Source organism: Amblyomma maculatum, chromosome 6 (assembly GCF_055883805.1).
Source record: "Amblyomma maculatum isolate TAMU_Amacu chromosome 6, ASM5588380v1, whole genome shotgun sequence".
Lineage (NCBI taxonomy): Eukaryota > Metazoa > Arthropoda > Arachnida > Ixodida > Ixodidae > Amblyomma > Amblyomma maculatum.
In genome coordinates this window covers 99,678,187-99,704,056 of record NC_139349.1, presented here as the reverse complement: position 1 = coordinate 99,704,056, position 25,870 = coordinate 99,678,187, and the positions used below count along the sequence as shown (strand labels likewise).

At 43.8% G+C, this 25,870-nt stretch overlaps 2 protein-coding genes across 2 annotated transcripts in view; one reads left to right on the top strand and one right to left on the bottom strand.

Annotated features, from left to right (window-relative positions):
• The window catches only part of LOC146186401 (thrombospondin type-1 domain-containing protein 7A-like), a 119,546-nt gene that overhangs the window by 38,623 nt on the left and 55,053 nt on the right, over positions 1 to 25,870 (top strand). The window contains 4 exon segments of the mRNA XM_084608040.1: positions 4,461 to 4,653; positions 8,199 to 8,311; positions 18,635 to 18,877; positions 25,049 to 25,294. Coding sequence (XP_084464166.1) covers positions 4,461 to 4,653; positions 8,199 to 8,311; positions 18,635 to 18,877; positions 25,049 to 25,294 — 795 coding nt within the window.
• On the bottom strand, positions 12,866 to 13,743 carry LOC146186402 (uncharacterized). The gene has a single exon (XM_084605674.1). It carries the CDS (start codon positions 13,741 to 13,743, stop codon positions 12,889 to 12,891), a length of 855 nt encoding a protein of 284 aa, XP_084461800.1. The 3' UTR covers positions 12,866 to 12,888.

The window sequence follows — 25,870 nt, the reverse complement described above, 5'->3', positions numbered from 1 at the left end:
GCAACCGCCGCAGTTCAGTATACAGCGGGGGTCGTATACTGAACTGCCATCATTTTCTTGATATTTTGAATCGCTCTACTGATTCGACCATAGTGCACCAGACTGCCGCCGCATTTTAAATGCAAATGCGAGTTAGTAGGGGGCAAGAGGACATGTAGCCATATCCCAGCGCACGCCTTGATTATGGAACACATGGTAGAATAATGTGTAGCGAAATCTGCAGAATAATTGAAATATTAATAGTTATAGCTTTTTTAAATTGGATACAGTTATGTCAAATCTAAGCATGCAGGCCATGCAGAATGTGTAAACAAATTGAAGCTGGTGGGCCACATGAAGCCAATATCAGATTTTGCAGTAGGTAGATGGCCATATATTGCTAATATACAGTCATTATGGAGGCCACATAGGGCCCTGACATAGGTCGGCGGACTCACTCGGGCTCACTCAGGCTCACACTCAGATTATGATCTGAGTCGTGAGTGTGTCCGCACTCATATTCAGATCATGATCTGAGTCGTGAGAGAGTCCGGACTTACACTCAGATCATGATTTGAGTTGTGAGTGAGTCAGATCGTGATCTGAGTCGTGAATTCGGACTCACACTGAGATTATGATCTGAGTGGTGAGTCCGGTCTCGCTCAAATTATGATCTGAGCTTGAGTGAGTCCAGACTCACATTCAGATCATGATCTGAGTCACACACACACATACAAAGGCAAGATTCTTGGTCCGTAGTACGAAGTGGTGATCTTTAGTGCATTCGAAATGAAACAGACCTTCAAGGTCATATACGTGTACGTATAACCACACATATCAATGGTGATTTATGATATTTATTATACAGTGGCTCCAAAATGTTAGTAATCCTAAGAGAGGTGTCGTAATGTTCTCTTCTCAATTGTTCCTTTAGTCACAGAACTTCGACCGTTAGATGAAAACGCGATTTAGCTCTCCGTTGCGTGTAAAAGTGTCAGCCAACGTTAGTCAGCCGTAAATTTAAATGGGCAAATTATTCCCATTGAAAAAAAAAATGGATGAGAAAGTGCAGGTCAATCTAAATGATGGTTCATATGAGTTGTGAGTGAAAATGACTGAGCCGAGATGCGTGATAAATCGGAGTGAGCCGACATCAGTCGAGAGTGTAAATGAGTGAGTTCATGATGAGTGAGTCCCGATGCGTCGAAATGAGAGAGCTCAAATGGGTCGTGAGTTGAAATGAGAGAGTCCAAATGAGTGAGTTCAGATGAGTCGTGAGTTGAAATCAGTGAATCCATTATGAGTCTGAGTTCAAATGAGTAGTGAGTCGAAGTGAGTGAGTGCAGATGAGTCGCGAGTCAAAAACGAGTGAGTCGAGATGAGTGAGTTCAAATGAGTCGTGAGTTGAAGTGAATGAGTGAGCCTAGATTAGTTATGAGTCTGAGTGAGCCCGAGTGAGTCGTCATCATGCGTGAATTCGAGTTCGTGAGTCTAAGTGAGCCCGAGAGAGTCGCCAGCTTGAGGAATGAGTTTGAGCTCATGAGTGTGAATGAGTCCGAGCCTTGTGAGTCTTAGTGAGAGTGAGCTCGCAGATGGAACAAATTTTTCTGAGTGAGACTGAGTGAGTACACGTGATTTTGCCGACCTATGGGCCCTGATGAGGCTGTATAAGGTTGTGATGATGCCAAGTATGGCCCTGATCTCACAATATAAGGTCATGGCGATGCCATATATGCCCTTTATCTGGCCACATAAGGTCGCGAGGATACCATATATCCCCCTGACCTAGCCATATAAGATCCTGTTACCCATTTAGATATGGATTATATGTTGCATGATATAGCCATATCTGAGCCATATAAAGGCAACATTTTACACTTATATGACCTTATGTGGACTGATTTTCGATTTGATTTGCCCAGATAAGGTTTTATTTGCTGTCTTATATATTTGTATTTGGCAGCATATATTCCATATCTGGAGCAGATATGGAATTTCCGTAAGGGGTGCGATATCAGCTGGTTGCTGTCGCAACGGCGCCGTTGATGTATGTGTTTTATTCTTCCGGCGAAGATTCACCCCTATATCGACGCTGACGCTGTGATCTGCGGCCCGGTTCGGAGGAGCGCGGCGAGTACTTTGTCTGAAAATTGCCTTCAGTGCCTCCCCCGTGCTGTCTCCCCACCTAAATACTCTTACACCATGGTTCAAAGCACTGATGCAAAACCATAATCACTGGGATGCCAGAACATTAAATGCGAAAACCTTGAAGCTTTTTTCTGCCGTTTTTATTATTAAGTGTAGCTCGCTCAGGTGCTTTGCAAATTTAATGTTTCACGAATCAATGATTCGAACGTATGATCAGTGTACGGGTTGTTTAAATCAAGTTATTTTAGTCATTAACGCGTTGTTATCTGCCTCTTGCAGTTCTTTCTTACTTGTCTATCTAAACAAAATTTCTGGTACTTTTATTACCTTGAATCACATCATTTAGACAGAGGCTATGATAGAGTGACTGAACACTGAAGGGATTAACAAATATAAACCTTCAGGTACTTGTTCAATCTAGTAAGGAAGGAAGGAAACATTAAAGGGTTTCATGTGCAAGGCTCCCAGCGTATATCATTCTTTCTCTGCATTTGCGTTTATTGATACGCCCACACTGATGTAGTTCCTACTATTATGGCAGAAAATAACTTTTAATGTAGTTTTGCGCTCCTCGACTTTTTTTTATAACGCGTTTTTTGCACAACAAATTCAGGAGCCCTAATCAGCATTATTCTAGATCAGACGAATGCATTACCCCGGGCTTCAGCGCGTGATGGATTATAGATAACTCTGCTCCCCTGTCCTCGCAGGTAATCCAGCGGCTGCCAAATTTCTGGTTCAGACTGCGATGCCTTAATGGCAGCATGACGAGTGCTTTTTTACACATCGGTGAAAATCTGACTACTACTGCGCAAACAAAAAAATAGCCTAACCGTTCTGGTCAATCCTTCGCTGTAAAGCATCGCTAGTGAGCGCCCGCCAACAACGGCACAACAACGACAACGGCGCCCGCATTGCTTCCAATGTCATTATGAAGTGCTCTGTCGCTCTTCGTTGCTATTAGGCCACTGTAGGCCGACTTGCCGCGTTATTAGTTTGTAGCGTTCCAGTAATGAAACGCAGTGCCGTCGACTTTTGCACAGAACACCTGCATCAGTACAAGGTACGCCATTCTATCAGCCGACGGATTGAAATTGCTTCTAAGTACTGCCAGATATATTTCAAAGGAAACAAATGTTAGATAATTTATATACGATGCGTTATACTCCCAGAAAGCCTTCTGGGGCTCTTCGAAGCCTACGTAGAAAAGGGAAGAGGCCGGGCCTTTGTCCCCCTGCTGTAAGGAGTGGGTTGTTCATTGTTCACTTTTGAGGTGTGTAAGCTTGACAGGAGCTTTTTGTAGAGACGATGCGGTCTCTTTATGCTACATCCTTCAACTAACTTGTTGCATTATAGAAGATAGGTCTCTTGGGCTAATTACGAATCTACATTAAGCGTGTTCCTCTTCATCAGGTCGTCTGCATGTCTGTTCGCGGCACGTGCAGGTATGGACCCAAGAGAACGTGAACAGACTATGTCTACGTACTAAACACCGAAAAGACATTCAGAATTTTTAGAACGGCTTTTTCGTATGTTATGCTGCCTGTCACACCCGCACATTTCGATAAGCGCATGAAAGTATGTCGGGCTGACAACTTCAGCTTAGTCGCTACCTAGGCTTTTATATTGAAACCATTTTTACTTACTTTCTTCGAAACAAAAATGCGCGCGAGTTGGGCCGTACACATGACGTGCTGCTCGCTGGCAAAGAGCGACATTTAGCGAATCGCAAAAGCGGGTCTGTTGCCAACTTCCATCAGCGAATAACAAGTTCGTTTAGAGGCGATTTCGGATACCTTTCAAAACAAATAGCAGCTCTATTTTGGGAAATTCACACACTGGCTAGTCTGGTTGTACTATGGCTAATGACAGCAACACTTGTTCTAAGAGAGGAGATATTTTTTACATTTTTAACGTGGCAGCATCAAGGACCCCGTTCTCCGGATAATTCAGGGTCAACATTCAGGAAGAAACTTTAAGGGCATGTGCCTTGAAAACCTTAGATTCACGACGTCAAACATGGTGCCACAAATCCACACATTTAAACAGGCCTACTTCGTGAGACCTTAACTAAAGGGCCCTTTATCGCCAGCTGTTACGACATACGTTTCTAGGCATTTCAAAAATAGAGATGTGTGTGAGAAAGACTGAGCACGAATAAGCCGCGAACTAAGCCTACTAATGGAAAAAGCGCCACGTCTTGCGCGCTTTCTAGACGAAGCAAACAGAGAAAGATGAATTCTTGAATCATCCAGTTTTTGCGGCGATTACAGCTCTGCTGCCGGACTGCCTTTGCCAAGCCAGTGGTAAACATTATGTCGTCCTTTCGACAGGTGGCGCTCCATGCCCTCCCAAATCAGAGCTTAAGGAAGTGGACGACTGTAACATCGTGAGCTGCTCCGGCATGCACTGGATTACCAGCCCATGGGAGAAGTGCGTTGCTGAGAACACCACCAGCGGATGCGGCCGGGGAAAGCAGAACCGCATCGTCAACTGCTTCTACAAGCGAAGCGTGTCTGACAAGAAGTGAGCTATATCATACACATGCTCATTTTGCGTTTGGGTACTTGATAAGGCTGAAGAATTGGACTAGCGAGATCGCAGTCGGTTTGTAACAGCTAACCGCTTTCCAAACTTCAAGGCTAAGGAGAGGAAGTAACGAGAATAAAAAATGGCGAACTAAAGTAAGTGCCTTAAGGCATTAGTATTCCACGAAAGTTCCACATTCGTCAGAAACACTCAATGCTTCACGTAGTGCCCTGGAGTGCTTTTTTTAAACTGCAGTAAAACATCTAATACCAACAAATAACGCCGCAAATAATAATGCAAAGAAATAAAGTAAAATGTTATTCGAGTAAAACGAGAAAGGCAAGGAGGAGTGTACGGGGGCTAATGCTTAAACAATCTTTTGATCTGGCAAAGGCGAAATGACAGTGACGATTTTAATACTAAATTAGGAAGCCTGTCATCATGAAGGGATGTAAAAGCTGAAAGAAAATACTCCAAGAGCTAAAAATATAATTACGGGAATAAAATGCGAATCCATTGCAGAAAATGTCAAACAAAGCAAGGGTATGGATGCAATCCGAGTCTATATTACACGGACAAAATAACAGCTATAAAAAGTAAATAACGAGCGTGAAGTAATATTGGCTTCTTTTATTACTAAGGCCAGGCAGGAGTGCCTTATCACAGCTTCTATAATTTCCTTGAAAGTGAGTTTGAGTTACTAGGTTGCTGCACGTGCTGGCGTGTGCATTTTCTGCAAGTATGCTTTGTAAACATATGATTTGCAATCAATGCCTCTGCAAACAATTTAATAGAACGAAGCAAGCACGTCTCCTGCTCTCAGGCAAAATAATAATGTCGCAGTCATGCGCAACAATCAGTGGTCGAGGTAAGGACTGCTGCCAATGCCGATACGACTGTAACGACGTTTGCTTCAAATCTCAGTCTGACTCGGGAACCGAGAAGTCTTGGTTAAGTCAGTGCGTACACTAAGACGTGAGCGCGCACAAGTGTGGAACCGATGAAATAGGCCCGTATTCCAGCCTGTGACACATGTCTGTGCTATGCAGTGCGCGAGTACAGATTACAGGGCATGTTTGTGCTGAAACGTCAGTATGATATACTTTGACGTTTCCAATTGCAATGCGTGGTGTGTGTGTGTGTGTGCGCGCGTGTGTGCGTGTGTGCGTGTGTGTGTGCGTGTGTGTGTGTGTGTGTGTGTGTGTGTGTGTGTGTGTGTGTGTGTGTGTGTGTGTGTGTGTGTGTGTGTGTGTGTGTGTGTGTGTGTGTGTGTGTGTGTGTGTGTGTGTGTGTGTGTGTGTGTGTGTGTGTGTGTGTGTGTGTGTGTGTGTGTGTGTGTGTGTGTGTGTGTGTGTGTGTGTGTGTGTGTGTGTGTGTGTGTGTGTGTGTGTGTGTGTGTGTGTGTGTGTGTGTGTGTGTGTGTGTGTGTGTGTGTGTGTGTGTGTGTGTGTGTGTTTACGCGTTTTGCGCCGGCATGCAAAAGTCCGGAACTCATCTCTGCAACAGTGCTGGTGTGAGTGCAGTAGTAAGTGGTGCGTATGTAAGACATGGGCTCCATATTGCGGGAAAGGAGTGTCTTCAAGTGTGTGCGCGGTTTCCTCTGTAGCTCGGATCACAAGTAGCAATTTCAATCTACTTTGCAATCACCACCCGCCATTCACACCCTCTCTTTTATTTCCGCTGTCCCCCTTCCCCAGTGTGGAGTAATAAGTCAGGTACTCTTTACCGCAGGCTGATCTCTTCACATTTCACATTTCTTATCTTACTTTCTTTAAATTACTATCTCTTTCGTGCGTGCGTGCGTGCGTGTGTGTGTGTGTGTGTGTGTGTGTGTGTGTGTGTGTGTGTGTGTGTGTGTGTGTGTGTGTGTGTGTGTGTGTGTGTGTGTGTGTGTGTGTGTGTGTGTGTGTGTGTGTGTGTGTGTGTGTGTGTGTGTGTGTGTGTGCGTGTGTGTGTGTGTGTGTGTGCGTGCGCGCGCGCGCGTGCGGGTGCGTTTGCGTGTACGTGCGCGTATGCGCGCGCGCGTGTGGTGATCGATCAATTCGATAGTGGTTCTCAGCTATTAATATGCCAGCAAACCTTGCGGACCAGAGAAGTGCTGGCGAACCCGTTGAAACGAGACATGTGGGAGGGAACTCGTGCGGTGTTCCGAAATCAGGTATCTGAACTGGCCTCTTAAAAACGCGCACTTGACAAATGGGTGAGCCACACTGCAGGTGACGTGGGGAAAAAGCGACGCGTCGGTTCCGGTAGGCATGCTTCCAGGAGAGATTCTATTCCTCCCAATACCGCGCCACTGGCTCGACGGACACCCAATAAGATTTGCATCGCAGCCTCGTCCAGCGCTGCAGCCAGAGTTGAAGTTTCACCTCTTCCGGCATCCACAAATGCCGTACACGCCTTCTTGCGTGGGCGCTCTTCGTTTCCGCACTTATCATGCGTTTGTTTTTTCGCTTCGCGACACTGAAGCAGGCTTCGAGCTTGTCTGTTTTTAACACTACAAAACTGTCTCTAGACAGCCTAGAGCTATTGCGCGACCTTTATTTTGGTTTTCGCGTTTGTGGGCGACCCTTGAAAATCACTTCGTGGACCCACTGGTGTTTACAGACCCCCATTAGGTAAACACTGAATTAGAAGTATAGGTCTATGTGTGTGAGTGAGTGAGAGAGAGGGTGGAGAGAGTCACTGTGTGGGTTGGTGTGCAATGCAGGGAGCAACTGAGCCATTCCGCCAGTATGATATAATTTGGGTTCGTTTTTGGTATGCAGGGTACAACATCCCAAATCTTGTCCGGCCTTGAAGGAATAAGTAATAGAGGGCTGAGGAAATTTAGACCACCTCAGGTTTTTTAACCTGCGCGGGCATCGCACACTAAATGGTCTTCTTGCTTTTGCACTCAACTGTTTTTCAAAACACTCACACTATGTTCCTTAAGCCAGTAATTTAAGAGCTAGGTATTGAGTCACTGCTAAGTAATTATATTTTAAACGTGTAAGCGATATCACGGCTTACGGCGGGAGCTTCTCAATTACCATTAGTTCCCTTCAGTGTACTAGGCAGGGCGGTAATGTTTGAAAGCTTATTTACATTTAGCGTGGACACTTAGTACTTATTTACAAACTCTCCCATAAGGACCTACTATTTTGCCCAGGGAAGCTGCCTCTCGTCATACACTGTGTGCGCTCAAAAAGTTGAGCTTGTGTGAAACGGATTCCACTCGAATATGCATGAGAAGAATAATACAACTGAAAGTCGCACTTGCGTCAGATATCGATTGGGAGCCCAAGCGCCAAACAACACTTGTATGTATTTTCATGAGAACGGAGGTTTTGTTACATCTGTGAGTAGCAACGATCCATGATGATGCATTACCGGTGGCTTGATCCGGTCACTGCCTGTTAATTTCTGTTTGGAAAAAAGCAGACTACACTGCCATCGCTGAGCTTTATGCATTGGCATAAGGGCGAAATCTTTCTTTCTACAATTTATCGTTTCGTCTGTCATTTGTTTTCCTGTTTTTTTTTTGTTTGTTTTTTTTTCAGCTGCGCTCCGCTCAAGAAGCCAGCCTATTCACAGCCCTGCCACGTACCATGTCCACTCGATTGTTCGGTGACCAATTTTTCTGACTGGAGGCTATGCAAATATTGTGGCGATGGTAAGCATCTAGACTGATTACTGGAAACTTTCTCTGTTTACAAAATATTCAAATATGTGTTTAGTTTGAATGCCGAATAGCACGCCTCGTTGTTGTCCTCGGGTCTAGCAACTCTTCAGTGGCTGAAAAAAAATAATTTAACAGTTCAAATAATGACGTATATGGAAATTTGCATAACATATATTTGGTGAATCAATTGTAGTTACTCCGCTTTTTAAAATAAGTCGCTTTAAACTGGCGCTAAGCACTAACTAATAGATGCGGGCCGGCATCGATAAACTCGATGTTCCAAACATGAACAGACAGCACTAAACGAGGCGAAGTTGTAATCAAGATTTGATTAAAAAACCAAATTTAAGCCTGGCAGTCACCGGACGTTTTCAGAAGTAGCGTCCGTGCGTCAACGCCAAATTTCGGGTGCGTATCTTTGAGGCCCTGACGGGGAGGCTTACTTGGTGGACGTTCGGCGGCTGCACCTGAGATGCTATTTGAAGATTGTAACAATCAGTAAAGTGAATGAATGAATGAATGAATGAATGAATGAATGAATGAATGAATGAATGAATGAATGAATGAATGAATGAATGAATGAATGAATGAATGAATGAAAAAGGGTGCGGGATCAGATCCCGGCCGCGGTGGCCGCTTTTTTAAAGAGGTCAAAAGCAAGACGCTCGTGTTCTGGCCGATATCAGGTCACGTTAAAGAACCCCAGATGGTCTAAATTTTCAATGCCTTTCATTACGGGTCGCTTATAGTCTGTATCGTTTTAAGACGTTAAATCGTAGCAACCGAACCTAAACCGCGTCCTAGAAGGGGGATATAGTGCCGTCCAGTGAAAATTGTATCCAAACCATCCTTCTTTAGTGACGCCTCAAGAGTGAAGTAGCGGTCGGATAGATGTTTGGATTAAACTTTCTCACCGATAAAGGCCATTTTTTCTTGCTGGGCAAGCGTGAACCGGAATAGTCAGGGTATGAATTCTTTCTCGGTACAATAATCGGGCGGAGTTGTCCTCCGTGTCCAGGGGTGTCCAAGCACTAGCCGTTAACAAACCCATCCGCACGACAGCTTCGCTGATACTGGTTATTGTGGTTAGGGATTTTAAGCCGGGTTTTAGGCTGCAGTAAAGAACACATTAACTTCGAGACCCGGAAAAATGTTGAAGTTTATCACGCATTTTCGTTCATGAACATCAAGCTCATTACACGTGGCTGAGTATAAAACAGAAGGTAGTACCAATAAAACATCGAATCTTATTAAATGGGGAAAATAAAATCAGGGGGAATAAACATTTTCACTTGCTGAAACACATCCCTGAAAAGAAGGTACAGCAAACACTGGGAATCTTAAAATGCTATCCTACTCATTTTTGTGTTCCGAAAACAAAGATTACATTTGTTTCTTTGGCGTCCAGAAATCCTAAGTGCTCGACTGGTGGAACTTCAGCTTGTCTCAAAGGTCCTGGTATGCGGCTTCACGGTCCATCCTGTGTATTGTTTCCTGTTTTGCTCATTTGCGGATCAGTTGCATTCCCAATGCTTTTACAGAGAGATTGTTTCACTCTCACCCATGTTTGAAGACCAAATGCGAAAACGGCTTCAGGCGGAGGTTTTAAGTGGATTCAGTTCAGTTCAGTTTATTACCTTAAGGACCCCCGTGGGGGTATTACATAAGGGGTGGATTATACAAAAAAAAAAAAAAATAAGTACAATGGTTGCCATGTGGGTTCAACATACAATATGATCTGTTAGTGCTTTGGAAAAGTTGGATGGGCAGGTGATAGCGGCGATGCTGTGGGAAAGGCCGTTCCAATCTAATGCTGCTCGGGGGAAGAAGGAGGCAGCGAACGTGGTCGTATGGGTCCGAGGCCGGGCAACTTGAAGAATGTGACCAGTGCGATGCGATATGCGAGCTGGTGATGTGATAAAGCCTGCGTAACCGTGGGTGCTGTAAAAGAACTTATGAAACAGGTTTAGGCTGGCAATGCGGCGACGAATAACAAGGGTTGATAAGGCGGATTCTGCTTTTAAAAACGACACGCTGACTTGGTATGAATAGGTATTGTGGATGAATCTAGTGGCACGGTTCTGGACGGATTCGAGGGAATTTATGAGGTATATTTGATGTGGATTCCATATGGGGGATGCATATTCTAGTTTCGGTCTGATTAGCGATTGGTAAGCCAGGAGTTTAACTTGTTGGGGAGCGTGACGTAAGTGGCGTTTCAAAAAGCCTAGTGTTTTATTCGCGGATGATATTACATTAGAAATATGTGTGCGCCAAGATAAATCATGAGATAGCGTGACTCCTAAGTACTTAAATGAGTTAACTGCTTCTATTGGGATTTGAGCTATATTGTACGAAAAAATAAATGGTTTAGTGCGACGGGTGAAGGATACAATCTTGCATTTCTGAGGGTTAAGTGTCATCATCCACAGGTCGCTCCATTTCTGAACGTTAGTTAGGTCAGTCTGGAGGGCTTCTTGGTGGGAAGAGTTATTAATAGTACGATAAATGACGCAATCATCTGCGAACATACGAATGTGACATGATACGTGAAGGGGCAAGTCATTAATATATATTAAGAATAATAACGGTCCGAGCACTGATCCTTGAGGGACGCCTGAGGTTACTGGAATGTAATCAGAAAATTCGTTATTAACTATGACTAATTGGGTTCGATTTGTTAAAAATTTCTTAATCCAGTTTAGAATGCTAGGGTGAATATTTAGGTAAGAGAGCTTAAGTAGTAATCTCTGGTGTGGTACTTTGTCAAAGGCTTTTGCGTAATCTAAAAAAATAGCATCAATCTGTTGGTTGCAGTCAAGGTTGGCATGTAAGTCATGAACAAATGTAGCCAGTTGTGTCTCACAGGAAAGGTTTTTACGGAAGCCATGTTGTGATGAATGAAAGAAATTGTTGGAATCGAGAAAGTTCATGACTTGAGAATAAATTACATGCTCCATGATTTTACAAGGAATGCTTGTTAGGGAAATGGGTCGATAATTCAAGGGCGAGTTTTTGTTACCGGACTTGAAGATTGGGACGACCTTTCCCACTTTCCAGTCATGCGGTATGTTACCTGAAGAGAGAGACTGAGAGTACAATAGTGATAAGTAGGCCGCGGAAATGTGCTTAGTATTTTTCAGAAATTTCGAGTTAATTTCATCGATCCCGGCTGATGACGTTAGCTTGATGTTTTCGATACGAGATGATATACCATCTGCGAAGAAAGAAACTGGATCCATGGTTGACGCTGTGAAGGAACTTATGAAGGCGTTAGCAGGTAAATCACACTCTTTCGCAAAAACAGTTCAAAAGGCTCTATTGAAAATGTCAGCACATTCACAATCGCTGATGGTTTGACCCATATCGTTAGTAAGAATAATTGTACGTGTATCCTTCGGGTTTACTACGTGCCAGAATTTTTTAGGGTTGTGTATTAGCATTTTTGGCAAGTCAGAGTGGAAAAAGGTGTGTTTTGCGTTGCGGATAGCAGCAAGGTAATCAGCTTCGGCAGTGTAGTACTTTTCCCATGATGCTTGGCTTGGGTTCCGCTTTGCTGCCCGATAGTGACGCTTTTTCTTGTTTTCCAGGCGTTTCAGGCCCGTAGTAAACCACGGTTTTTGCTGGTTAGCACGGAAACTAGCTACCGGAATGTACTTGTTTGTTAGTTCGTGAACTTTGTCCCTGAGAATCGTCCAATTTTCGTTAAGAGACTTTGTGTGGAAATCGGTTTCATAAGTTGTAAAAAAAGCAGTTAGTTTTTCATTTATTGCTTGAAAATCACCTCTTTCATAAAGACGAATTGTTTTCCTGGAAACTTGACGAAGCATGGGTGTAAAACTGAAGGTAGCATGAATGACTTTATGATCACTTATTTCCCTTAGGTATGTAATACTTGTTGCGCTATCAGGGCTGTTGGTTAATATCAGATCTAGAGTGTTGGCGGAATTCTGCGCAATGCGCGTTGGCTCTAATATTAGCTGGGTAAGGTTGAAGTTAAGACAGACCTCGACAAAATTTTTTGCTTCTGAAGAATTTGTCATGGAGGTGTAGTTACGCCAGTCAATAGTGGGAAAATTGAAATCACCAAAAAGAACAATATCCGCGTTAGGATACGATGATGTCAGTTCACTCAGCACATTGTTTAGTTTGTAGGAAAAGTCCGGATCATTTTGCGGTGGCCTGTAACAGACTCCTACCAGCACAGTTCGGGGGGCAGCGTGGCAGAGCAGCCATAGCAGCTCTAAGTTAGAATCTACATTGATTAAGGATGCTGAAAACTGCTGATGTACGGCTATGAGCACGCCACCACCACGGGCTATTTCCCGGTCTTTACGGTAAACTTTAAAGTTGGGCAGCGCAGCTAAAATTTCGGTATCACTGATATTGTCTGTTAACCACGTTTCTGTAAGAATGAGAAGGGTGCTGTTGGTTGATAAGACAAGACTAGATACGATTTCCCGTTTCGGTAAAAAGCTTCGTATGTTAGTAAATACTGCAGATAAGGTAAGATTAGTTCGGGGGGTGTGCTGTCGGGGAGTTGCTTTAGAGCGAGCAGAGTGTGATTGCTATGGCACTTCTTTTACCGTTTCCGTCAAGTCGTCGAATATATACTGCTTGGGGCCTATGTACAGTGTTTTAAAGCGCAGTGCGTACTTATCAGATGTTTCTTTCGCGAAACGTAGTAAATGTTTGCGTGCCTTACGGACAGAATGTGAAAAGTCTTCTCCTATGCTGTAGTCGGTGTCTTTTAGTTTCCGGGCGTTTTTTAGGATGGATTCTTTTGTCTTATGGAAAGTGAATTTAACGATAATGGGTCGACATCGTTCACTTGAGTGACGGCCAAGACGATGTGCTCTTTCTATTTCTTTTGGGTCTATGGTGATGTCCAAATTTTCACTGCAAAGGCGGGTGACCAGTTCTTCAGACTCAGAGGACGTTTCCTTTGAGCTAGTATCATGTAAGCCATAAAATAGCAGGTTGTTACGGCGCGACCGGTTTTCGGCATCGTCTACTCTGGATTCGAGGTTACTGATTTGGCTCGCCGACGTGGCGGCATCAGTCTTAATGGATTCAACTTCTGTTTTAAGTGATGCGAGGTCCAGATAGTGGGTTTCTAAATCGGTAATGCGCTTACTTAATTCGGTGATCGATTTGTCGGTCGCTACTAACCTGCTGCTGAGGTCTTTTACTTCGCTGATTAACGTGCTTTGGCCCGATGTTAGTTTCTGTAGTTCTGCAAGTATGGCGGCAGTGTCAGGACCAGGGTTAGTTTCTATGTCACCGGATTGCATAAGCAACGAATGGACAACAGCAAAGCATTCAACGACAATACAAGTACAACACTGCGGGCTCGGCAGCTGAATTAAGAAATAGTTGCTCGATTTCTTTGCAAAAAGAGAGTATGATTTTCTAACCTGCATGGCGAAGACAAGAGGGTTACTCGTCCGCGCAGTGGCACAGCTGCCGAGCCCACAAGGCGCCGCGGTCCACGGGCGATCTTTTATAGGTGGCGAAAAACATGATGTCTGCGGCGATTGTATTTCCCACGACGAACGGATGGTCCCAGAGCCAGGTGGTGGCGAAATCCAGGTAAACGTGACGTCAGCCACTGTTACGGAATTGGTATCAGCTTCATGACTACCGTAGTGATGATAACGTGGCCGCACGTCAACGCAGGCAGCAGCCAGAACAGGCAACAGCACATGTGTGAACACAGGAAGGAGCACCTGCATGGCGAAGACAAGAGGGTTACTCGTCCGCGCAGTGGCGCAGCTGCCGAGCCCACAAGGCGCCGCGGTCCACGGGCGATCTTTTAATTGTACGGGCTGGCCGGTGCTGCAAGTATCTGTGCCTTGCCATCTGCTTTATTTTTCTGGCGTACATTTGTTAAAATTATGCAATAAAACAATAATTGCAGCTGAGCTCAGACCAAAAATCGATTGTCATCATAAAGAATGTTTCACCAGAACGATGTAGATTTTTTTTTACATCTAATGTGAGAAAGACAGATCAGTCAATTTGTGCAGGTTGATTGAACGGTGAGGATAAGGTTATGTGTGTGACATACAATGAAAACAAATAATAATTAACAAAAATTATTTAATTGGTTCCTACCATCTTCTAAGTTAGGGCAAGTGAATAAATGGCGAAGTTGAAAGCTTGCAAAATTAAAAATGAGGCCAGTATTTTGAACTTCAGAGGGATAATCGTGGTTAGCGATATCTAATTTTCAGATGGCTTTCCCAAACTACACATTCATAAATTGGAACCGATCGAACAAAATTGCTAACTCCATTCGCGCCCTTTGTTAAATACGAAAATAAATATCCGCCGTGAGGACACCTCACAAAGGGGAGCCATTTTATAGACGTGCCATGGCGCATCACCAACATAGCGTGATTTTTAAATGCGCATTGCGATATAGCGTGCACAGCTCGTTCGGTCGAAAAGGCATTAACGTCGGCGTTGCTCGTGGCTGAGAAAACCGTCGCAAAAAACTAGCACGTCATTTTCAATCAGACTTATGGAGCAAACGTTCTTTGTGCAACGTTGAGGGTAGCGTCACTCAGTTTCACTTCACATTTAAAATCCGTATGTTAGTCAAGATGGAGGTTAGTCTGCGGTAAGTAATCGAATCAGCGACCTTTGTATTTTCAGTTGTATGTCGTTAACTGTAAGTACAGGTGTCCGCCTAGAAGTGCGACAGATACCGCACCTTTCCTTTGCCCTCAAAATTAACGAAATAAATGCGTGCAATGCTCTGCCAAACCACTGCCAGTCTCTAGCCAAACCTTTAAACATACAAGGAAAACTATGTCAGAATATATCAAGCTGTGCTTTTACATGTCTTAATCAGTTTAAGGGGAGTTTAACTCTGCTTATTTTACGCGATAACGCACACAACTCGTTCTTGGTGTTGTTGTGACTGTTGGAAGACGGAAACGAAAATGCACGAGCCTGCCAACTGCCACTATTACAGATCCACGCACCAACCTTTGGGATTGGGAAGGCTAACGAGCGAGTGCTCCTTCGCCTGGTCTTAAACATTTTAATCCACAATTTGACGGGCTGTGCTCGCACTGTGTGGAGGTTGCTGACACTTACCGCATATTGTGGGCCTGCCAGAAAAACCCATCCTTGTCCCCTATCCAGAACACCACCCGAGAGAACTGGGAGGCGACTATGTTCCCTGCTGTACCCTCAAGGCCCAAAAGGCCTTAACGCAGTGCGCCCAGGCTGCGGCAAACGCCAGTGGGGTTCCTGTCTAGGCATCCCACCTAGTGTCTATACTTCTTTGTAAATGTAACAATAAATGTTTTCACCACCAACACCGCTGCGTCATGTGGACAGAGAATTGGAAAGAAAGAAAGAAAGAAAGAAAGAAAGAAAGAAAGGAAGAAAGAAAGAAAGAAAGAAAGAAAGAAGGAAAGAAAGAAAGAAAGAAAGAAAGAAAGAAAGAAAGAAAGAAAGAAAGAAAGAAAGAAAGAAAGAAAGAAAAAGAAAGAAAGAAAAAGAAAGAAAGAAAGAAAGAAAAAAGAAAGAAAGAAAGAAAGAAAAAGAAAGACAGAAAGAAAGAAAACGAAAGAAAGAAAAAGAAAGAAAGAAAGAAGGAAAGAAAGAAAGAAAGAAAGAAAGAAAGAAAGAAGGAAAGAAAGAAAGAAAGAAAGAAAGAAAGAAAGCGCTCGTTGCAAACGCCGGAGTGGCGAGTGCAATGACGGTGTGCGCAACACATACCTAAACACCGGGGGCAAACGAGCCTCTGCCGCTAATGGCGAAGTCCTCTAGGATTTTAGCCCTGTGCGGCCGGGAGCAGCCACCTACATCTTCTCCCATACAGCTCGTTCCACAGAAAATGCGCCGTGTCCGTGACCTGGTCCGCACAAACGAAAGCATACATGCTATCTCGACAAACGTTAGGCGGTGCCTAAGCGCCTCTGAATATTTTTTTTCCACGTTCGATATTTTGAACCATCATGCCGATTCAGAGATGTCATAAACTGCATTCCGTTTCGGCGTTGAATTTCGTCAACTTCACAATATACTGCGAGGCACAGAAATCAAAATTAGTTTGTTCATTAGTTACATTTATAATTAATATCTGTTTCTTTATTGCACTTCACAGGCCAGATATTGTCTGCATTGCAGTACAATCCATCTAGACAGGCGTTACAAGTTTATTCTTCGCTACGTTTTCAAGAAAAATTTGCATTGCATATTCGAAACACTATGCTTAACAATAAATAAAACCCAGAGTCCGTTATAGGGCGCAGATATTGTCGCACAAGTAAGACAGATACTAAAGACCGCAACTACTACACTCGTGTCCAAAAGGACGGCATGGTTTTTAAGCAGTTTTTTTTTTCTCAATCTATCACATTCCAGAAATTAGCTTGTGCATATGGGCCGTCGTAAACTCCACGAAGCTAAGAGATTTTTTTCGCGCACTTCTTTGTATACGGTGACGCCAGAGCCTAAGTGACGATAAACAACCCGGAAGTATCCCACTGCTAAACACGTACGCCTGCGTGGCTTCCAGGCACTGTCTTCGGTCACAGGCTGCCAGATGTTGCTGTCGCAATAAATGTGTACGACACCGCAATGAACGCCCTTCCCTATCATCTAGCTTTTCGTATTCAGATTTTCTCCTTTTGTGCACAGCCTCATTCCTTCTTCGTTGGGCATAACAGCCTTCCCTGTGGTCAATTTTATTCTGGATGTTTGCGATGAAACGGCTGTTCTTTTAGGCCTTCTTTTCATCCCCCCACACTTTCGTTTTTCTTTCTAATTGGCGCGTCACTCCGTATCATATTGTTTCTAGTTAGCTCTCAGTGACCGAGAAGACATCACTACGATTGGAGAGTTTACGCGCACTGCCAGACTTTACTTGGTGGGCGTCTGCTTTCACGAATGTTGACAGACGAACGTGGAACGTATTGGTGGACCGAAAATATCTAAAGTGGTAAAAGTAAACTTTCTACACGAGGTGATAATAACCTGTAGAGGGAGGATGCTTTAATGAAAAAGCATACACTTACGCAAGCCCTCAACGGTATTTTTTCAATACAAAGTATTAGCTTGTGTTTAATGAATAAGAAGTTGTTAATGTAGGCTGTGAACTTGGCAGGAGAGCTGTGCAAGCAACGTTTCTTGGAGACGCTAGTTTGTCTGAAGAGTTGCGCTCGACCATTTGGGCAGTCAATGGAGGGTTATGCTGATATTGCGTGCAGAGAAACATATTGTAATTCTAGTTGTTTTGTTGTAAGCATTCTTAAAGCACAGCGCACAAAAATGACACGTTTTGTGCTTTTATTTTTGTTAATTAGGAAGTTTACCTTTACATCTAAAGTCCGCTCGTTTTCGGTACCATTCCCCTTCTATGTTGAACAAGGCTCGGCGAATCTAACTATAAAACGCGGCTTATAAGCGATAACGGCTGTGCAAAAGAGACCGAATGACTTCTTAAACAATGCGTCTTAGCTTCTTTGTGCTATTACACAACAGTTATATTTGTTATATATTGATCGGAATTAAAGTAATATGTAATGTAATATGTAATATGTATGTTCTTTTTTGCTATTGCACGTGTGAAAAGTTTTTGTAATGGTAGAACAGCGTTGCGTTATATAACATATTTACGAAAAGATTATTTAAAGATATGATGCAGCATTAGTCCGAACTGCATAGGGACAGCTGCCTCGTCAGGCACCATTGCCTTTAGCTTCTGTTCATGCATCAGGCATTGTATTTGTCGCTGCCCCAAAACCTGAAATAAATAAATAAATTAGGGAAAACTAATTGACCGAACACACTTAAAATAGTAGTTTTAAGTAAAACCAGAGTTCTTGTATTTTTTCATCACGAACTGACACCCACTGGCCGCATGCGGTGAGGGTTTAAACAAAGGAACGTCGTTGAACATGCGCATCTTGCGGCGTATTCTAGTCGAAAGAAACCACCTACACAACCGCGTAAAAAAACGACAGATCTTGTAGTTCTGTCGGGCCCTCAGGTATTTGTGTAGCAGGGTTGTATGGTTTTGCAGTTCCATAGTTTCCTCTGTGCTTTTCTGTAGTCTGCAGTTCATTTCCTTCAGTAGTACTTTTATGTTGCCAGTAGCAAAATTATAATGTTACGACATAAATTTCATTCTCAAAAATAAAAATAAAAGTCCATTTTATCGGCAGAACAACTTTTGTTTTTTTTTTTTTTTTTTACTTTTCGATTGGGCATACACTGTGCTGGTCACCAGAGACGAGACCATCGCTGGAGTTTTCACGTGTGATTACTGGGGCTTCTATGGCTTGTACGCAGGCGATGAACCTGTACTGGTGCGTGAGCGGTTCGTGCTTCGCCGAGAGACGCCAGGTGGCAAGCTATGCCCTTGGGAGAGCTTACGTGAGGTGCGACTCTGCAACCTGACCGACGGTGATCCGTGGTGCCAGCTGGGACGCAGCTCCCTGCACGGCAAAGGTCCCTACCGCTGGATCACCTCTCCATGGTCACAGTGCGTCCTTTCTCCGGACGCTCGCTGCGGGAGCGGCTTTCAAGTACGAAGTGAGCAACCCTCTTTCTTACGTTTAGTATATCATGAAATATTTCTCTGAACTGAAGATCATTGGTCAAATCATTAGACAAAGCTGTGCCACAGCGTACGTCTCAGTGATAGCGTTTACAACTTAAGTATGTCGTTGTGAAGCTCCGCTGACACTAATGACTGGCACACACTGCTGATCCGAGTCACTCACTAGTAATTTTCTAAAATAAGTCGTTTCACCTCACCCAAACTCTATTCGTAAATAAAATACTTAGTACTATAAGGTCGATGTGTAGGACTCTATTAGCTAAACAAATCGTAAAAAAACTGTTACTTCTGTTTAGCTTTGACGCTATGGCTTACGACTAAAGTAAGACAGCACACCACGGACCATGAGCTGATTTTCCCGTCTGGTGCTTTCATAAGCTCTAAAGAAAAATACTTGTGCAAAGCAATTGTCCTTGGACCTTTCAAGCCAATAACGTCACCTTACAACTTGAATTGTAAAGCTTCAACGAAGAGTAGGCATCAATATCAGCCTCATCTGGGGCCATGTGAACGCAGTCTATAACCTTAGTTCATTAGCAAGTGAATATATTTCCATAATGTGGCGCAGTGTTCGCTATTGGTGGACAGATGGTGCCACTTGTGTATGTCCAAAGTATCTGGGCATGAGTCAAGGTTGTAGCGCACACGAACATGGACGGGAAAGACAATACAGCGCAAACTTCCAACCGATCGCATATTGACACAACTTCACAATACATACACTTTGCAAAATGACGTCATCCGACAGAAATACCAGCTGCTGGCCGCATCGAAAAGCTATTTTTTGGCCGTCAGTGAAATGAATGATGTGATGTCTCAAGATGCACTCGGTCTTTTAATTAAAGCAGCCTCGAATATTTCCCTGAAATTTGTTCGCCTATGCTTGGCTAATATCTTTCACGCTTTAGAGGAGGGCTTTCATGAATTTCGAATCTTATCAGCGTATTTATTATAATGCACAAAGGTAAACTGGGTGTGCCAGCTAACTTGGACCGATGGTTAAAAAATAAGATGTTTGAGATAGCTCAGGGAAAGGAGTTATGTACAGCTGCCAGCCATCTTGCGCACCACAGACATTTTTTGTTTTAAAAATAATTCAATGCCGAATTAAGTTAACTTTTCTAACCGACTAAATAGTGTCTTTGCACAATAAATGTGATTTGCAAAGTTGGAGAGCATCCTCAGGAACCCCAATTCGTCTATTTGCGATAAAGAGAGTCGCACGTGCGCCTAATCCCGTGACTAGCGCATTCCCGGGCCGTGATTTCTCTTCTCTCAAGTGTTACTTGAAAGAACGAAATCAGCTGCGGCCATGGCTTGCAGCGGCAGGTCAATATGGCTGCGGTAGCTTCTTCGCTTGCGTGAGCCACTCGGTGCATGTAACGGCGCAAGTGGTGCCAGTTGGAGCGAACGTGGTGAGCTGACTAAGCGGGGTTCAGCTATCGCCAGCTTATATGCCTAACGCTGGAACTGGGCTATCGAGGCACGGTTGCAGTGATTTTGGTTCGCTTAATCCATGGTTGAGAGCATGGAAATCGCGGCGTGCGAATGCGCTAGTCACGTGACTGTTTTTATATTTCGCGAGCGTTCGTTGGGAGCTCGGAAAAAAGATACACGTGAACCTTTCTTTATCGGAAAAAAATTGGAATCGGTGTTTCTGAAGGTGCTCTCCAACTTTGCGAATTATATTTATTGTCTTAAGTCAATATTAAGCAAATTAGAAGAATAAACCTAGTTAACTAATTATTTTTGAAACAAAAATTGTTTGATGTGGGGAAGATGGCTGGAAGCTGCATGCAACTGATTTCCCTAGCTTATCTTGAATAGTTGATTTTTTAACCTTTTGTCCAAGTCTGCTGGAACAACTGGCATATCGCTATACATTCTTCATATGCTTCAATAATCTTTCATTCACATATCAACCAGTTCGACCGATGTATCCGGAACAGCATGATAGGAGAATTTCATACAATATACCGGATGAACATGCATAAAAAAGAATCCCGATGTCTGATTGTGCACGGCTCTTTGCTATTTCGAAAATAGTTGGTCATTTCGACTAGTTTTCCCCGCTTCTGGGTCGCCAGGTTCTGGATTACTTCATTTTTAAAATATCTTCATTTGATGCGAAGTGTTGTGCAAGTAGTTCCGTTCCTGTGCTGTCCTAGCTTCGTCTTTTCTGTTACGCCACAAGTTCACCCCCCCCCCCCCCCCCATTGCAAGTAAGGAACTACCACTGTTTTCTTTTCATTTCTTTGCTCAGTCATTTTTCTGATTGCTTTGTTTTATCTAACGTCCTTTCAGATACTGCCAAAATAAGGCTAATTGGATATCCCGCTAAAATGGGACGCGGTATTTGCCTTTGGAAACAATGGGTCATTGAATGGCAACATGAGTTTTTCAGGGCGTTATTTAAGCGCTGCTTTAGCTATTGCTCTTTTAACAAGCTTGGAATAAGCACAGCCGAAATGGTAGGAGGGGCTTGTTTGTTAGGGTGATATTTCCAACAGAAACATTTTTCTCTGAGAGCAGCCTTCAAATCTGAAAACTGCAAAGTGCGATGCTTTCGAAGTTTATGGGTCAGTTAAAATCTGCTAAAATCGCTCAACGCTAAAATCTGGCATACAATGACCGAGAGATCCCCAGACCCAAGTAGTACAAATTAAAAAATCCTCAACGTGTCTAACGAAATTCATAGCATTGAACACTATCATGCACTCATACATCATTATGTCACAGTGGGCTACAACAGCATCTCTAAGAACAAGAGCAATGCATGAGCCGATGCAAATCCTTTGCTTTTGGTTGACAGTCTGATCAGCCCATTCAATGTAGGGTGATTTTAGATAAAATGACAACAATTCAACGCACTTTCCACCGACTAACCTTTTGAATATTGAAAAGCTATCGACTCGAGCCGATCAATGCACCCTTACACACAAATGAGGAGTTTGTATTATAACAAGGTGTAATGTAATTAGCTTTATTTAAAAAAAAGTACCTCTCGTTTAACCTGGAGGGGAGTGGAAGTTTCTTTTACCTGCTATATTATTCCCTGTCACCCCTTATCAGTGTAGGGCAGTACATTATTGGGACACTTAAGCTCAGCCTTTAAGGGCGTGACGCGAGAGCGTAGCTACCAGCCCACATATGATTTCCCGCTTTAATCAAGCCATATGGACGTGCATCCCTGTCCTAGGGGTAAAATGAATCCAAAGGGTTCTGGCAGGCTGATTCTGATATAAACCTCCCATATGAAAGGAGCAACCTGCATTGGCAGCTCCTGCCTGTGTCATATGGGTCATGGCAGGCTGATTCTAATGTCACCCTCTCACATAAAAGGAGAGGCCCTGGTTGGCGCTCTTTCAGGCACCCACTGACACTGAAGCTGAAGACTGGAGCTGGCTGCCGTAGTAAAGTTTCCACTTCAATAGCAGGTCGAAACACATTGTTATAATTCTTATCTAGTAAATCTGTAACTTTTTCACCACTTTACCCGTCATGCTTATGCAGTGGTTAGGGCGTTCGACTGCTGTGCGGAAGGATGCGGGATAGAACCCCGGCTGCCGCTCTTAAAGCGGCGAGACAAGCAAGATGCCCGTGTCTTGTGCAATATGCCAGTGTATGTTAAAGAAGCCCTGGTGGTCGAATTTTGCGGAGCCCCCTATTACAGCATCTCTCACAGCCTGCGTCATTCTGGTCCCGCCGAGGTGGTGCAGCTGTTAGGGTACTTCACTGCTGCGCCCAAGAAAGCGGGATCGAATCCCAACCGAGGCAGCAGCTTTTAGATTGCAGGCAAAAAGCAAGGCTCCCATGTGCTGCGCGATGCCAGTGCACGATAAAGATCCCCACGTGGTCGAAATTTCTGGAGTCCTCCAGTACGACGTCTCTCATGGTCTGAGTTGCTTTGGAATGCTAAACCCCACAAACCGAACAAAACCTTTTTGAGAACTTTGATTTGGTTTTCTTTGCAGAAAGTACGCTACTAATTTCTGCCGCGTGCCGTTTTTTTGTACGATCAGCTTCAGGCGATACTCCACTTCGCTGGTTTTAACTCCGAACATAGTGTGCGATGAACATGACTTCTGACAAGGAAGGCAGATTCGTAGTGATAACAAGGGATCAGTTTGGAAGGTTCTTGATGTGATCTCATACGTCCTGCATTGCAATCAAGCAGTACCAGCGAAAAAAAAACTACACTCGGCTCTCAAACTATTTGCAACTAATTCAACCTTGATAGATTGGCGAAACACATGCCATAGTTTTTCAAGTCATTTTCCTACTGAAACCCACTAGTCGAGTGCCGTTAATGGCAATGAAATCTGAAAACAGCACGTGGCAAATATCAGACACTCTTTCTGCAACGAAAACTATATCTTTTCGATAATAATGGTCCTTTTCAAGTTCACGTTCTAGAAAGGTTATAGATTGCTATGGGAATAAGGAAAACAAAGATACTTTAGCCTGCCATTCTGACATAGAAGTATTATATTACATCTTGCCACAAGGACAAACGTTTCATTTGGGCGGAAGAACGCTTTGGACGCTTTGGGTGAATATGCTTGGAAAATGCAGCAGGCTTTAGGCGGAACGTTTTCTTGAACTGCTTTAATTTTACCTTAAAGCAACTTACACTCAAAGGAATAACCAGGCCCTCATTCAAAAACAAGGCGTTTTTATAGGCTCATGTTTGCTCCTGTTCTTAGCGATATAGTTAGCCCATTATGACAGAGTGTTGTCCGACCACCTGACAGTGTTCAAAATTGTGACTTTTTTCGCACCTCAACGACGTTTTAATTGTATGGCATGGGTGCGGAGCTTTGCCGTCACTTTAACCCAGTTTTCAGCCTTTTTGGCGAGCGGTCTATTCCTTTAGAACCGACCCATAAAATTACAAAATATGGTATTTTGCAATTTTTAGATTTGATGGTCGCTCTAACTGAGAAATGTGTTCGTTAGGTGTACCATTCAAAGGCCAACAAACTGCTGCTACCATTCCACTCATCTCTTTGCAAGCTTGATATGTTGGCAATAGTTGAGTGGCGCTTAAACAATGCCCTAAAATAAATCTGGTTGATATTTAGTGACTAATAGTTTCTAAAGGTAAGTAATCCGAGTCGCGTCACCGGGATATCCGATTAGCCCATTATAACTATATTCGAAGAGAAGATAGATAAAAAAAAAGAAAAGAGGCAAATGACTGAGCAAAGCGAGTGCAGGCAGGACAGTAGTGTCTACTTGCACAAAACCTGGCTTCAACTTACGATGATTTTAAAACGCAATAACGTCTGAATGTTTGTCTCGGCACCCGAAGGGCTGGGAAAAGTAGCAAAAATAACTAACGCTTTTCGAAACGTGAAGAGCACTTCACAGTCAAACACACATATATATGCTTTTGGATAGCATGTTCTGGGGTTCACTATTAAGGTCCCCAATCCCCTATGAAAGTCCCCTAGGTATATCGGTCAAACTGGCGGATGTGTGAATGAAAGGTTTTTGGAGCAAAGGAGGAATGCAGACTACTGGGATGGAAGTCATTGCGTGCATTGTCATGATTGCAGCGCATGACGCAACTGGAATTGTCAACAGTACAACTAAAGCATGGCGGCGTTTTTCAGAGAAGCCGTAATTGGACTAGTTACCATGTGTAGGCTTTCCTTGGAAACCAACCAGTTATGAGGCGCACAGAGTGCAGTATCATTGAGTACCACAGGTCTGCTATCTCAGGGTCGAGCGGTCGCATCGAGGGCCAGACTGCTGAGTGGTGGCACTAGCTACTCAAGACTGGGGAGCTTGTTACATTCCCGGTGGACACTTGAATTTACCCTGAAGGAGAGCGAAAGAGCAGGGCGAACATAAGAATTAATCCAGAAGCACTGATGCCCCGTAGCGCTTAAAGTGGGAGAGCGCACATAGTGTCACGTACGAGGCCCAGGTTCATGTCATCGTGTGTTCCGTCAAAGTGCCTGAAATCGGACCTGGAAATCGGAATCAGTGTGAGGTTCCTCGATATTACGCGTTTTTATATTTCAAGTGCATAAGATCGAGTCGCGTTCAGTGAATACTTCTCTTGAACTCTTTTACTGCATACTTTACTATTTCACTTGCCGTACAGTTCTCTCACTTTCTATGTCATATTACAGATGTTACTTGCGTGGATTCTAATAACCTGCCTGTGGAGCCTGCGCTGTGCATCAGCGTCAACGCGGCAGTCCCCACCTCACGTTCACCGGTGTTGGCGGTGCCCTCCGCGCAGCAGGTTTGCCGTGTTCGCTGCCACGACCAATGCATGGAGTCCGAGTGGTCCTTATGGTCATCATGTCCTCAAAGTGACGAAGCAGCTGAGTGTGGAAGAGACGCAATCAGCCGCCGTAACCGCCAGATCATTGGTAGGCAGATTCCTCGGCCTTTCATTGTGTGTCTGCGTGCCTCAGTAACTCCAGAGCTGACGCACATCACAAGCTCAGCAAGACAGGACGAAGAGAGTATGGTCGTATTGCTGTCCGGAGAGAAATATAGACATTTTAAACAATCGAACTTTTATTCCTTAAGCGCTATGACCACCTTGAGTCCTCCGTACGACATGTCCTTGGAGGGTGGAACTACAGGTGATTTTGTTGCTGTAGTCCCTAGAATTAGTGGTCCGTAGTTTTTTGTCATCTCACGAGATATGTTATCACGACTGAGCTAGCTAAAGCTGCCAAATCGAGAAGCACTTTTGAGATGGGAAACAACCCCACCGGGACATTTGGATACCACGTCAGACACTACTAGGTTGTGCAGACAGCTCCGCTCGCCTTGGTTAAAGAGGGGCTTCGCATCTACGTCAGGTGGTCTTTCCTATAATGTAATATGTAGGGTCCGTATGGTAATGCGTAACTGTACCCGAAACCGAACTAAAAGCTGAAGTACTTAGGTTGTTCATTCGTACTTGACCTAAACGCATTAAATCAGTTGTTTTATAT

Excerpts from the sequence above, each read along its gene's own strand:
- LOC146186402 (XM_084605674.1), bottom strand. The coding sequence starts at position 13,743 with ATGCAGGTTAGAAAATCATACTCTCTTTTTGCAAAGAAATCGAGCAAC.